This window comes from Aaosphaeria arxii (genome assembly GCF_010015735.1).
Source record: "Aaosphaeria arxii CBS 175.79 unplaced genomic scaffold BU24scaffold_5, whole genome shotgun sequence".
Classification (NCBI taxonomy): Eukaryota; Fungi; Ascomycota; class Dothideomycetes; order Pleosporales; genus Aaosphaeria; species Aaosphaeria arxii.
Window position 1 is genome coordinate 2580915 of NW_022983478.1, and position 13411 is coordinate 2594325.

A 13411-nucleotide genomic window follows, 5' to 3' on the forward strand; every position below is an offset into this window, starting at 1 on the left:
TATGGAAACTGAGGCAGGGACAGGTCCGGCCATGTAAAGCAAATCAGCTCGTAAATCCTGCTGATGAAGGAACTAAGCAAAGACTATATGAAAGTGGGAATTAAACGGGCCAATAGCACTATAGTTTAGTATCTCTGAAGGCTACGACAATGGCGAGATTCTATTTCTTGTGTTATTTCATAAGACTAATCTTCCATCTTTAATGTTGTGCAACTGGCGTCGGACCTGGTCCGACACTAGGAAGCAATCCGAAACGCTAAAAAACATACTGGTACTGACTCGAAATGCGGAGAACGGTACGACTATTGATGAGGCTACTTTGGCGTGATGACTATAGTTCCGATGTGACCGTAGCCCAGCTGGCTAATCTGAAAACTGCGGAGTAGTGGGAACAGACAGCATGGTGAGAAGACGATCTTAAGTTTCGAATATGGTTCTTGGCGACGTCTAAAGACTACAAGTAGCATAGTTCTTGCAGTCCATAATCTCAAGCGCTATACTGAAAAAGAGTTCTTCTGCATCCGCGTGTATGGTTCTCGGTAGCCTTCCGAACTGACCACGTTTTCGGTCATGTCGGTAAAGCTGCCAACCACGGCTAAGAGCTTGAGTGAGAGAAACTAGTCTGGGGAATTCTTGGAAAAGGCTGGATTTTGAGTAATGGGGCCCCAGATTCTATCATTGATCCTGACCGCCATACCCCAGACCTGACGCTTTGACGGACAGCATCCGACAATCTCAATGGCACTCTACGTATAAGATCTCTTCACTGGCAGCAAAACCAAAGCCATATCCATCTCAAGCAGATCTCGGATTTCATCATGACAGACCAAAAGCCTGACGTGAAAGAGTTCAGCACTGCCAAGGACGTCGAACTTGATGAGCCGTCACCATATCGCAATTTGTCTCCTGAAGATGCAGCTCTCATGCGATCTTATGAAGGCGAAAGGGGTAGAAAGGTAGTCCGCAAGGTATGTCGACCAGATTTCGTCCTCCAATTGTTCGGAGATGCTAACTTTCCAGATTGACTACCGATTGGTGCCTGTCATGGCGGTTCTCTATCTCCTTGCACACATCGATCGTGGAAATATTGGCAACGCAAAAATCGAAGGAATGGACAAAGACCTCGGATTGACCGGAAACCAATATAACATTGCGAGCACCATCTTCTTCGTTCCTTATATCATCTTCGGTACGATTTCTACAAGGTCAAGAAGTTGTGGATTTTGCTAATCGGGTCAGAAATTCCTTCAAACATCGTACTGAAAAAGGTTCGACCGAGCATTTGGCTGTCTTTCTTGGTTGTATCTTGGGGAATCGTGATGACTTGCATGGGCGCGGTACAAAATTTCAAAGGAATGCTCGCATGCCGTGTCATGCTTGGGCTTGCAGAGGTCAGAAGTAATATGTCCATGAAATGATCCTATCGCTGACATCTGCCTCAAAGGCTGGTTTCTTCCCCGGAGCTGTATTCATTGTGTCGTCATGGTACCCTCGACACGAGCTACAACAGCGCCTGGCTCTGTTCTACACAGCCTCGGCCTTCTCTGGTGCTTTAAGCGGTCTTCTTGCTTTCGCAATTGCACGCATGGACGGCCTCCAAGGGATTAGAGGCTGGAGATGGATCTTCCTCATCGAAGGTGCAGTTACAGTAGCCGCTGGCCTTGTTATGCCCTTCTTCATCATTGACTCCGCAGAAAGAGCTTCCTGGCTGACTGATGAGGAGAAACGCTTCATCGACCTCCGACTCCAACTCTCTGGTGTCCGCGCCGTTACCGAGGAGGGCGACAAGTTCTCCTTCAAGCTCCTCGGCAAAACTATGATTGATTGGAAAATATGGCTCGGAATAATCCTAGCATGGGCGAACTCGGTGCCAAATGCGGCCTTTAAATTTACCATGCCCCAAATCATCAAGCAACTCGGTTTTGTTACCCAGACCGCACAACTTCTTACCATTCCGCCTTACTTCTGCGGTGGTGTTTCTGCCTGGCTCGTCGGTCGCTACTCCGACAAACTGGCCTGGAGATTTCCTTTCATCGTTGGCCCACTCAGTGTCCTTATCGCGGCAATGGGAATATTGTTTGGGCTCTCAGGCAACGTCAAGGGCAACGTTGGACCAATGTACTTTGGTATTGTGTTGGCGCAGATGGGTATCTACCCTCTTCTCCCTGGTATTTCAGCATGGGTAGGCAACAATCTCGCACCCTCATGGAAGAGATCAATGGGCCTGGCCTGGCTGCTCGCTGCGGGAAATCTTGGAAGTAAGTCTTCATTGCAAACTCCGAATTATTGTTAAGGCACTAATGTCACATTTCAGGCTTGGTTGGCACCAATATCTTCCTTGACCGTGAAGGCCCAAGGTACCCTACTGGATATGGCACAAGCTTGGGAATAGTTGTATTGGCCATGATTGCTGCAGTGGTACTCGAGTCGACTCTGTGGTCCCGTAATAAGAAGCAAAAGGCTATGTCAGAGACAGAGATCAGGACAAAATACTCACAGGTGGAGCTTGATGCAATGGGTGACAAGAGCCCGCTGTTCTATTACACTCTATAGTAAAGATATGGGTTGCGTCTAACGCTTTACGGCTTTCGCAGCGTTGGATTGGCATGACATCGCGTAGGCAGGGCAAGCATTTTGGACTTCCTTAGTGTATGTACTATCTGCTTCTAGGGCTTTTGCATCTTTAGCCTTAAGAAATCAAGTGCAGGTCCAGGAATAGACTAATCTAGGGCAACAGTCATCAGTGATGTTGCCCTTTCGCAATTCAATTCACGTTGACATCGAGTTTTAGAAAAGAGATGTGATTAGTTATGAGATCTTATTATATGGTTTCTACCTTTCATATCAGTCACTTTCTCATTCTATTTTCACTACATGGATGATCTGATTATCTCCTCAATCCGGCCCCTTCCTTGAATCTTGTATTCGTGTTAGCTAGCATGGTTACGCGGCAACACATGCCCTTCTTAACGGCTGCAGAATAGATTTGAGTCTAGCCCATATGAGAAACTTTGTATGTTGGAAGTAGGATTTTGTGAGGTAAGGACTTCTTTATTCGACTCTTACCCTTAGTGCACGCAACTATTACTCTGGTAAGTTGTCAACTAGGTTGCCCTTTAAACCCAAATCACGACCGTGAGAGCCACCAAAATTGGCAAGAATGAGGCTTGTACCTTGAATGGATAGGTAGATAAGCGCATTCAAGGTGGTTACAAGCAACAGCTTTGGTAATTTGAAGGCTCCATTTTATGCGCAAAGAGATATCGCTATTTTCTCTGTCAACACGCGAGCGATGGTTTCCACAATTTGCCTCAGCAAGCAGCAATGCATTAATTTCTGCGTCTTTATAGCATCCATAGTAACTAGAAATAGAGATCAGAGTTGCAGACTTGTTGGATAAGTGAACTTACCGAACAATCCGTGGATGGATCCTTAGCCATTCTCCAATATCGGAGTTTCCAAGAAGTCCAAGATTGCAGCTTGGTAAAAGTGCCTACACCTATCATTAAACATCCGGGAAATTTGCACAATCTTTCTATTGAAGATTGTCCAAACAAGCTTGGATTTAACAAGTGCTAAATGAATACATATGCTCTCCACATTGAAATCTTATACCACAGGATGCAAAGCATATTGAGTATAAAATAAGCTATAGATATGTTACAACTCAAAGTTGATATGATATGATCGTGTCCGAATCCGATTGAATTTTCTGACTATGGTTTTTAAGTTGGGTTGTTCCGATGGGATACGTGTGTATCGTTGTCGATAAGAAATCTAGCTTCTTGTGCAACAGAAGCAAGGTATATAAGAGTGTTAAAACATCGTTGCATGACGAATACATTATTTGTTCTGAAGCAATTAGTTAACTGATACTAGAAGATCTACTTCAGGAAGGGTACCTTGGCTTTGCAATTGGGTTTGCCACATTTCTTGTAGTCCTTGCCTAACCCGTCGAGTTCACGCCAAATCTTATGGCCTTTCTTATTCCGGTTGTTGCAATATGTTATACTTATCGTCTCCCGTACGATATCTCCACAGCCATAATATCGAATATCGTGATATTTTTCGAGGCACATAGTGATGAGGATTGAAGTATCGGGCATGAGCAGAATGCCAGCGTGAAGAAATGATAGGAGGAAGGTTAGAATGAAGAGGACTTAATATTTGCTACAGGATATTATAATAAGTAATAGTTCATGTGAAAAGTCAGTTTAAATCTTTATAGTCCTTGAAAAGATTATGGCTTGATTAAGAAGCATACCTAGACGCACTCTACGATAAACTCGCCAAGGGACTCCCAAACTTTACGCCCTTAATTTCGTTTCTATTGTGTACAAGATCACTAGCATGCAAAAGTCTATCCTCCAGGTCTCGAACCTTTGTTGATGATGCGATACTCTCACATAAACCTTCCAACGCAGTGTTGATTCGTGTAGTCATCGCCATCACCTCATCAGCCGAAAAGACCAAAGTGTCGTATTCGATTCGAAGTGTAAGCACCGATGATCTAACAGCTGAAAACTCAAACATGATGCCGAATTTGGCGCCCTCGGCCCAGGTAACCAGAGGTTCGACTCCCGCTATAACCCCATCCGTGAGTAATGATGCCTTGCCGGTTACGCTGCGCTCATGGAAGGTCACCATGGCATCGACCAGCGGGTGGTTCGGGCTCGGTGTGGTAGTGGCTGAGCGTAAATTATTGTCATCTGATAAGGAGAGCAGGTGTAGCAACGAGGCCCACTCGATACCGTGACTGAGAGCAGACCGCGCAGAATCTTGGACTGTGAGTAGAAAATTCCTCACGGGTGCGTCACCAAGGGCTTCCCCCAATTTTGATTGCCTTGAAACTCGTATTGGTAGTGGCTGTAAAAACAGCCCAATGGTACTCATATCGCCCTCTTGTCGTCCTATGTACGGACCGCCTAATATCAGATCTTGTTTGGTCGAGCTGTCTGTCTGCAGAATGAGTGACACGATAGCCAGCGCGATTTGATGTTTGGTGAGATGTAGTGATCGCGAAACTGTTTCGAGGTTATGGGCTGAATTATTCGAGAGCTGGAACATGCGCGATGCGCCATGGTACGATGCTCGAGCTTTCTTCATGTAAGGAGGCAGTCTACTGTAGTCGATTTCAGAAAGGTACGATCGCCAGAACCTGGCTGTATTTAGATCGATGGCGACATTTCCCCACATCGTGTCTTGATAACATTTTTGAGAAGCCAAGAGTAATGCCCCAGCCCCATCTTCATGATAGTACGCGGCGAGGAATTCTTCCAAAAGCCGGTTGAGGGTTGAATAGTCGCAGATGATGTGGCTCAGGCAGACCAACATATGGGACTTTGAGATTATTACCCGTATCGGGTGTTCTGAATCGAGCGAGAACTCGCTATTGATTGCAACTCGAACGTCGAACGAATCTACATATAAGGCTTTTGGTGGTTGAGCAGCGTAAAACCTCTCCACACCTTCATGTGCGGCCATAGAAGGACGAAACCTGCAACGTAGAATTGCGTGTCTTTTCAAGACAGCTGTCCACGCAGACACAAGTGCGTCATGCTGGTCAAATTCGTCGTCGAGTTTCGAAACATGCGACACATTGAAAGCTGAAGTGCCGAGGTTTTGCTGATATTTTGCGAACCAAACGCTCTCAATGGGCGATACATCGTTCACTTCGAAGGTAGACGCTGCTTTGCTGCGACCAAAGCAGGCAGGTTTTTCCCATCCGTCTTGGTCTACAACCACTTGCCCTTTGACTACCTCGTCCACCGAGGATGCTAGGTGCGAGATGACGGGATTGTCGAAAACGTGTTTCACAGTAAATTTTCGTTGGATAAGGGAAGAGAGGCGACTTGCAAGCTGTAGCTGCACGATCGAATGTGCACCTAGCGCTAGGAGATCTGAATCTCGATCGATGGGTATGCTAGGGTCAAGCTTCATTAGATCGCGCACAGCGCGTACAATCATTAACTCGGTTCCCGTGATACTCTTCTGCAAAGGTTGCGGCTTTAAAGCGTTGGATTTGTCAATCTCCTCAAGCTTTTTATAATCTAATTTGCCTCCTTTTGTTAGAGGGAGCTCGCGAAATGGCAGAATTCGTCGTGGGTTCGCGTATGGGGGTATAGCATCCCTAATCAACGTCTTGACCTCTGATTCATTATACACATATATCGAGGTGGGGGACATGGCGTACGCTGCCACCAGATAGTCCTCCCGACGGAATACAGCGGCACCTCTACAACTCGGGATCGCATTGGTAATCTGTGCTTCCAAGTCGTCAAGGTCGAGTCGGAAGCCGCGAAGCTTGATTTGCCGATCTTTGCGACCAATGATGCAGATTTCTCCAGTCATGCTATCCCAATAAGCAAAATCGCCTGTCTTATACATTTTTTGTTCTGCCTCGGGCAACACGGAGTCATAAAAAAAGCGACTTGCGTTCTCCAAAGGCAAATTGATATATCCTTCTGATACTTGGATGCCAGCAAGATACATCTCACCCACGGCACCAGGTGGCAACAGCCACTGATTGCGATCCAGTATGTATACCCTGGAAGATGGATTAGCCTGGCCAAGCGTAACAGCTCTGCTTGTTGCCAGTTGCTTGATTGTGGCGCCGCAAGTTGCTTCGGTCGGACCATACATGTTGTACACAGTATGATCCTTCGTCCATGCATCAGACACGGATTGAGGAACGGCTTCTCCAACCAGGTAGACCTATAGATTTCTTGTGTCAGCTGTGCACTTTCGGCTAGATAGCAAAACTATACATTACGCAGACGAGGGTACTGGTTAGCATCAAGTGCACTCGCGATCGAGGGAGTAAAAATAGCCGAGTCGCAGTCTTGAAGGTGCGCAAAGGGGTTGTCTTGGGCGTCAATCGAGCCTAAACGCAGTGTCGCACCGTATGTAAGGGTGGAGAAGATTTCATGAATACTTCCATCGAAGACAGGCGACATGACTTGAGCTACCACCGTCCCTTTCCTAGCACAAAGGCGAACAATATAATCTCTCTGGAAAGCTACTAGCGCTTTGTGAGTACACTGCACCGCCTTCGGCTGACCAGTGGACCCGGACGTAAAGCAAATGTAGGCAAGATCATCTGGACGAGCGATGCGTCTTCTTGGGGGAGAAGGTGTGAGACGATCTTGCCGTGACTCTATCCGGTTCTTCTCCAAGGCTGTGTCGACGAAGAGTGTCCGGCAACCAACAGGCAACACATCTGGGGAAATGCACGCTTTCGAGGGAAAGATGATAGCACGCGCACCACTCTGTACGAAGTTTGCATGTCGCACGGAGGCTGGGGCCGACGGATCTAATGGCGTGTATACGCCACCTGCTTTGAGCACGCCTAAAATAGCAACAAGCCAATCGACCGATCGGTCAGCGTATACGCAAACTGGCTCGTTCAGCTTAACCCAGGTGAGTTCCCGCGCTACAACGCTTGAACATTGGTCGAATTCATCATAGGAGATATCTTGTCCCTGACCACGAGTGACAGCCACAGCGGTGGGTTGTCTTGCCACGACACTTTCAAATAATGTCACTAGATCGTCCCCCTTTGACTCGTCCAACGCCTCGAGAGACTCGCAGTTGCTCCATCTTCGGATGGTCTGTTCCATCTTCAATGGCATGAGCCCCTGTCGCATCGCGGATGCCAACGGTTGCTCATCGTCATCCTGTAGGAAACAGCTCATGGCATTCTGAAAGACTGACCAAACATTGTGCATATCCTCTTCAGAATATTTCGAAGTAGAGTAGAGCACTCGTAGACAGTTCTGTCCATGAATGATAAGATTTAGGGCAATCCCAGACTGCACGTCAGGGCGGCCGGAGACACCTATTGGGAACTCGTCTGACCCTTCAAGCTCCTCAAACTGCGTGGCCATAATAGAAGTGAACTTCCTGTCGAATCCATCTGTTGTGTCCGAGTACTGAATGTCGTTCAACTCAAGGATACGGTCTTGTATGCCTAGGAGAAATGCTCGGACAGAAGTTTCTCGTTCTCCCTCAACCGGCATCTGTACAGACAATGGAAGTATGTTAATAAGCGGTCCAACAACATCGAATGCACCCAAGATAGGTAGATCACGGCCCGAGAACGTCATTCCAAAACAGACCTGATCGGTATCCATGAATTTGCCCAATGTCAGAGCCCATGCAGCGGCAAAGTATATTGTACTTGTAAGACCCGTCCGCGCTCGAGCAGCCGCCAGTTGTGCTTCCGGAATTATGAGGTTGATGACCCCCTGTGATGTAGACTCATCTTGATCTCGCTGTGGATTCAAGCATAGCTCGCCAACCGCGCTAGGAAATTTCGCTCGCTCGTTTTCCCAGAATCGTCTTGTGGCCTCTCTTCTCTCTTCTCTCAATCTACCTAGCGCACGTACTGTTTCTTTAAATGATGGGCCGGGACTAACACTGACTCTTCCTGACAAGAGATTGCGACGAATCTTATCGTGGAGAAGACGAGCAGAGAATCCATCTATGAAAGAATGGTGCACACGCCAGACAACCGCAACAGATGACAGATTCAGCCGCACGACGGTCAGTTTAGATAGTGCAGAGTCGACGAGAAATGCGTTACGGAGCTCTTCTTGGAAACCGTCCTCGGATTCTACATGGATTATTTTCTGAAGCAGGAGCTGGTGTGGAGGGATGCATAGCTCCGTAACAAAGTCCTGGAATATTGGTTCAGCCCAAATTGTGTTCATCCAGATGTTACAGACATGTTGAGGGTCCGATTCACCGGTATACAAATCGTGTACAGTCACAATGTTACGTTTCTGGTCGATGGATGTTTCCCGTAGCAGAAGAAGCTGCATCTCCGTCCATTCAGTAGCATTGATCCGACCTAAAAGGTCCGTTGCGGTCATGATCTTTTGTTCGTTGTAAGAAGAGAGCGTGTTGGAAGCTTGCAAGTCGCTAGTTGCAATATGGTCGTAGGAAGACGAAAGCGATGAAAGCCCGTCGCAATCAGTTGATGAATGCGACGAGAAAGCTGTTGAGCAAGGTGGGAGGCCCTGAGAAGGTAACAGAGAATTTGGTGTAGGCGTAAATGGAGTATTCAAGTCGATGTCGAGAAGCTGGGCGGAAATTTCAGCCTTCGCGATGGATTCTTCTAGGCTTGATGCTCTTAGGAAAACGCTTGCTGAGATGGAAATGCCATTCTTCTGACACTCTGCAGCGATAAGGATCGCAGTCAAAGAGTCGCCACCAAGCTTGACAAAAGTGCTATTTGGTGCGACAAAGTTGATTTCGCTAGGTTCAAGCCCAAGAACCGTCGATATTGCATTGGCAATGGTAGAAGAGACACTATCAACATGGCTCTTGGACATCATGATGATTGGCGTTGATTGGTGGGCCCCTTGTCAGTTTGACCCAATACCCGGTTAGGCCATAATGCCGGCAGGGAGTCCTCGGGGCTGGGGGCTCTTTTATTCACGTTGCTCGATTTGACGGGGTGATGTTGATTGCATGAGGCGCAGCCCCTGTGTAGGGATTACATTCAGCCAAATGGGAACCGAAAGCCGCGGCCACCGATCTGACAGCAAGCTGCGCGGGACTCGGCGGCCGACTAAGGGCTCTACGCCTAAGGAAATTTATATAGGTCTATCCTATTACATATACATCATGTACCAACAAATCTGTTACTAAGGCGCTCTTGTTAAGGTTTGAATATGTAGATTAAATCATTGTAATTGTGTGATCATAGAAAAGCTTCACGAATCAATTAGATCCGGCTTTGACTGCATACTCTTTCACTAGACACCCTTGCAAAGGTATATGGGGTGCGATAGGTCGGCGAGTCACCGCATGCAAAGTCTTTCAATATCGAGGGAGTGGATTCTACAATTAGACTGATACCTTGAGGCTCAGGTTCAATACTAAAAAATGCTTCTCACGTGATTGCTTTTATCGTGGGTTGGGCTCTAAAGCACTATCATTTGAGACTAACTATCAAGCTTAGTAACTATAGATATAACTCTTCTACACGAACCAGGAAGAGGAATCATCCTTATGCCTTTACTATTTAAACAGCCTGTTAGGCTGCTTTTTACATCTGTACAACAATTATCCAAAATCATCTGCTTTTTAATTCCCTTGGAAAATTTTCTGCCGCGCAGCACCCTACAGAAACATTTCAGGACCACCCATCTCAGTGTAAAAGACGCCAAACATTCTAGTCTCAAAGCCACATCAATTTAGCCCTGAAATTGAGAAATTCATTCAATCTCAGTTCAGTCGACCACTACCGGGAACTGATCCCAATATCTAAATGGCTGTGAGTATTCAGAATACGTTCACGTCGCATTGTTGGAATGACTCAAGAATGGAGAATTGGACGGACTGCGCGCAAACATCGGAATGTGTTTCTGTATTTAAGATTATTCAGACGCCTACTAGTGGGGCATTATCCCCATTTCTCTTCTCCTCGTCTTCGTTTTACTCAAGACATTCGATGGAGGGAATAACCCTCGAGTCTCGTCTACTAGATTATTAGCGTTACTGAACTGGTACTCAAAGTATGATTGCTGGTATTATGTAGATATTACTCTGACTATGTACTCGGCGCTAATTGCAAGCGCATTTTCTTGACATGGTAACGACCCTTCATAGACTAGGCCGCAGGAATGTCTTTCTCTTCATTCTTGATCTCGCCTGTTTTACCTTCCTCCACCTTCTCCACGTCTGTTTCCTTATCTCCGCCCTGTGCGCCCTGCGGAGACTTATCAATCCTTTTGAATCCTAGCGTCAGTCCAGTCAAGAGTGCGACGCCGGCAAATGCAATGGCCATTGCCCAAGCGGCTCGTAGCCCATCTAGATAGCTCTCGCGTATAGCCGGCATTTGGTCATCAGTAAACACGCGCCCGAGGTCAGTGGCGCCGGTCGAGATAATAGTCATGCGACTGACAGCGGGAAGTCGATCGGAAGCAGTGGCCAGTAGGCGATTGATGAAGACGGACTGGGCTGCAGCTACGGCTAATGCTCCCGAAAGCAGCTGGAAGACTGTTGTGGAGGATGTCAGCATTTGGCTATGAGCTTCTGTGGCGCACTCGGCTTTTAGACGATGGCGCTAATTATGTACAGTACCGATCTGTTTCCTGCGTTTGACTTACAAAGAACAGTTGACATCGATAGAGCCAAGTCTTCTGGCTTAGAGAATGCCTGCACGACTGTGAGAGGAATCTGCTGGCAAACACCATTGCCGAATCCAACTACAAACTGGAAGCCGATGTACTCTCTAGCGTAAGAGTCTGTCTTGAGAGTATAGAGCAAACCAGCGCCAATGGCGGTGAAGCTTGCCCCGATGAGAAGGTAAACTTGGTAAAATCGAAACTTGGTGAAGAGAATTCCGCTGAGTACGACGAAGACAGCTATGCGTAGGTTGGCCATTGAACAACAAAATGTAATGATCGCGTAAGAGGTAGCTTACATGCCGAGACAATGAGTGGAAGTACCTGGATGCCACTACGTGTTGGGCTAGAGCCCTTCACAGATTGAAAATACAAGGGCAGGTTATAGATCATTAAAAAGTTGGCGCAGCTCAGCCTGTTTCCAACCAATTAGTCGACGTCGTTAAAGAGTTTGGATTGGAAGTCAATCGGGTTGCTCACAAGAACATGAAGGCCGAACCGCCAGCGACATGGCGCTGTGCAAGAATTCGTGGAATGATGGATGCTCGCTGATCAGAGACCCCCTGCACGACGCCAAAGGCGGTCATGAGTAGGACACTGCCGACAAGTGTACCGACCACATCTGCATCACCCCAAGCTTTTGATATGCCGCCCCACTCTAGGGCAAGGAAGTAACAGATGACGGATGCGACTGCCAAAGTCATTCCGGGCAAATCTAGCTGAAGTAGCTTTTCTTTCAATGTTGCTTGCGGGAGGGGCGTCGTAGGTTTTGGGAAAAGAGCGAAGAAAATAAGGGTCGCCGCCCCGCCGATGGGAAGATTGATATAGAAACTATTGAGCATGAATTAGCTTAGCATAACGGTATATCACGCAAATGACAAAGGGCGCGAGCGCTTCAAAGCAAGCAAGCAGAAAGAGAACGTACCACCACCGCCATGAGACTTGTCCAGTGAATGCTCCTCCAATGAGAGGTCCGGCAACGCTCGCAATGCTGAACGCAGCGCCTATACCGCCAATGAAAGCAGGTGCTTTGGAGGGCGGTACGAGATGGGAAATGATAACATAGGTGCCGATCGTTATTCCTGCGCCTCCAGTGCCCGTGATAACACGACCTGCGATGAGCATCTGGCTATTCTGCGCGACACCTGCCAAACATGAATCGTAATGTACTATTTTGGCGTCGTCATGAGGACTTGTTTACGAACCACAAATAAGACTGCCAAGTTCAAATACGAATACCGACGCCAAATATGCAATCATAGTCGGATAGTACTTGTAGATTTTCCCCCAAGGCGACTGGAGGACCGCCAACGTGAGGAAGAAAGCCGAACCGTACCAGCCGGCTTCATCGAGACTCTTGAATTCTTGCGTGATTTTTGGAATGGCAGTTGCTATGATGGTCTAAGCGGATCAGTGAGCAGGTTGTCTTAAGCGAGCGCCATCGGACGCGGTGGCTTGAGATGTGACGCACCATATCTAGCGGTACCTGGATCGAACAATCCAAGCATTATTATTATTATTTCTACTCCGTATGAGATGGGGATAGGTACAAAACCCACAAGAAACATGGTCAAAAGTGTCGCGATGTAAACGAGCCACAGCTTCCATCCCTGAGGATACTCCGTCTTCGATGTTTTAGATTTGTCCTTTTCCTTGAGCGAAGAGGATGCTGATGGAACGACAGGCGATGATTCAGGGTTAGTCACGTCTGCGCTCGTTTGCGTCTTACTTTCGTCGAACGACATTCTGTAAGCTGTTGACGAGAACCAAAAAAAAAGTGGTAGTGGTTTGGTTGAAAGAGCAAAGCAAAAAATGTGGCTTCGGCAGAGTTACAGGGATAAGAGAAACGGTCGCAAACGTCCTGCCTTACCTTACTTACCCCAGGTTTTACGCACCAACCTTAGCCTCCGAATACGAATGCCTATAATAGTGTCCGCCACAAACCCGTCGGGACAGCCATCTCTGGGGGAGTCGGCCCGTCCAGTAGGAGATGAAGGTTTGGCCAGGTCGGTGAGGTCGGCACAGTCGGCGAGGTTGGCGCGCCGAACTATGCTTTCGAACTAGGCTGACCCTGCATGTTAGGCGTTCACTTACCTAGGTAGGTATACATGTATTTGAGTACATGCGATTCCAATCTACGTAGGCTCAATCGAGACTTTGCTAGGTATTGGCCCCCAACTCGGACATCGGCGACACATAAGGAGCTGCAGGACACTGCTGCCTGTTGGTGTATGAAAGATTGACCGGTTTGGCGTGGATGCCACTCGGAACAATAG

The 13411-nt window shown here is 47.4% G+C and overlaps 3 protein-coding genes across 3 annotated transcripts; 1 reads left to right on the forward strand and 2 right to left on the reverse strand.

Annotated features, from left to right (window-relative positions):
* Window positions 1–727: 727 nt before the first annotated feature.
* BU24DRAFT_482577 (MFS general substrate transporter) lies at window positions 728–2553 on the forward strand (the record flags this gene model as incomplete). The annotated part of the gene is made up of 5 exons (XM_033533242.1): window positions 728–968; window positions 1021–1189; window positions 1240–1391; window positions 1445–2258; window positions 2315–2553. The coding sequence occupies exons 1-5, from the start codon at window positions 819–821 to the stop codon at window positions 2551–2553; spliced, it is 1524 nt and encodes a 507-aa protein (XP_033383408.1). The 5' UTR covers window positions 728–818.
* Window positions 2554–4209: 1656 nt separating this feature from the next.
* On the reverse strand, window positions 4210–9450 carry BU24DRAFT_423985 (acetyl-CoA synthetase-like protein). The gene is made up of 2 exons (XM_033528387.1): window positions 6768–9450; window positions 4210–6714 (listed from the first exon to the last, which is right to left on the reverse strand). The coding sequence occupies exons 1-2, from the start codon at window positions 9336–9338 to the stop codon at window positions 4276–4278; spliced, it is 5010 nt and encodes a 1669-aa protein (XP_033383409.1). The 5' UTR covers window positions 9339–9450; the 3' UTR covers window positions 4210–4275.
* A 1051-nt stretch (window positions 9451–10501) lies between these two features.
* Window positions 10502–12880, reverse strand: BU24DRAFT_451964 (MFS general substrate transporter; the record flags this gene model as incomplete). The annotated part of the gene is made up of 8 exons (XM_033531156.1): window positions 10502–11007; window positions 11118–11375; window positions 11435–11550; window positions 11616–11966; window positions 12061–12280; window positions 12341–12536; window positions 12607–12621; window positions 12695–12880. 8 exons carry the CDS (start codon window positions 12878–12880, stop codon window positions 10619–10621), a joined length of 1731 nt encoding a protein of 576 aa, XP_033383410.1. The 3' UTR covers window positions 10502–10618.
* Between the last annotated feature and the right edge of the window lie 531 nt (window positions 12881–13411).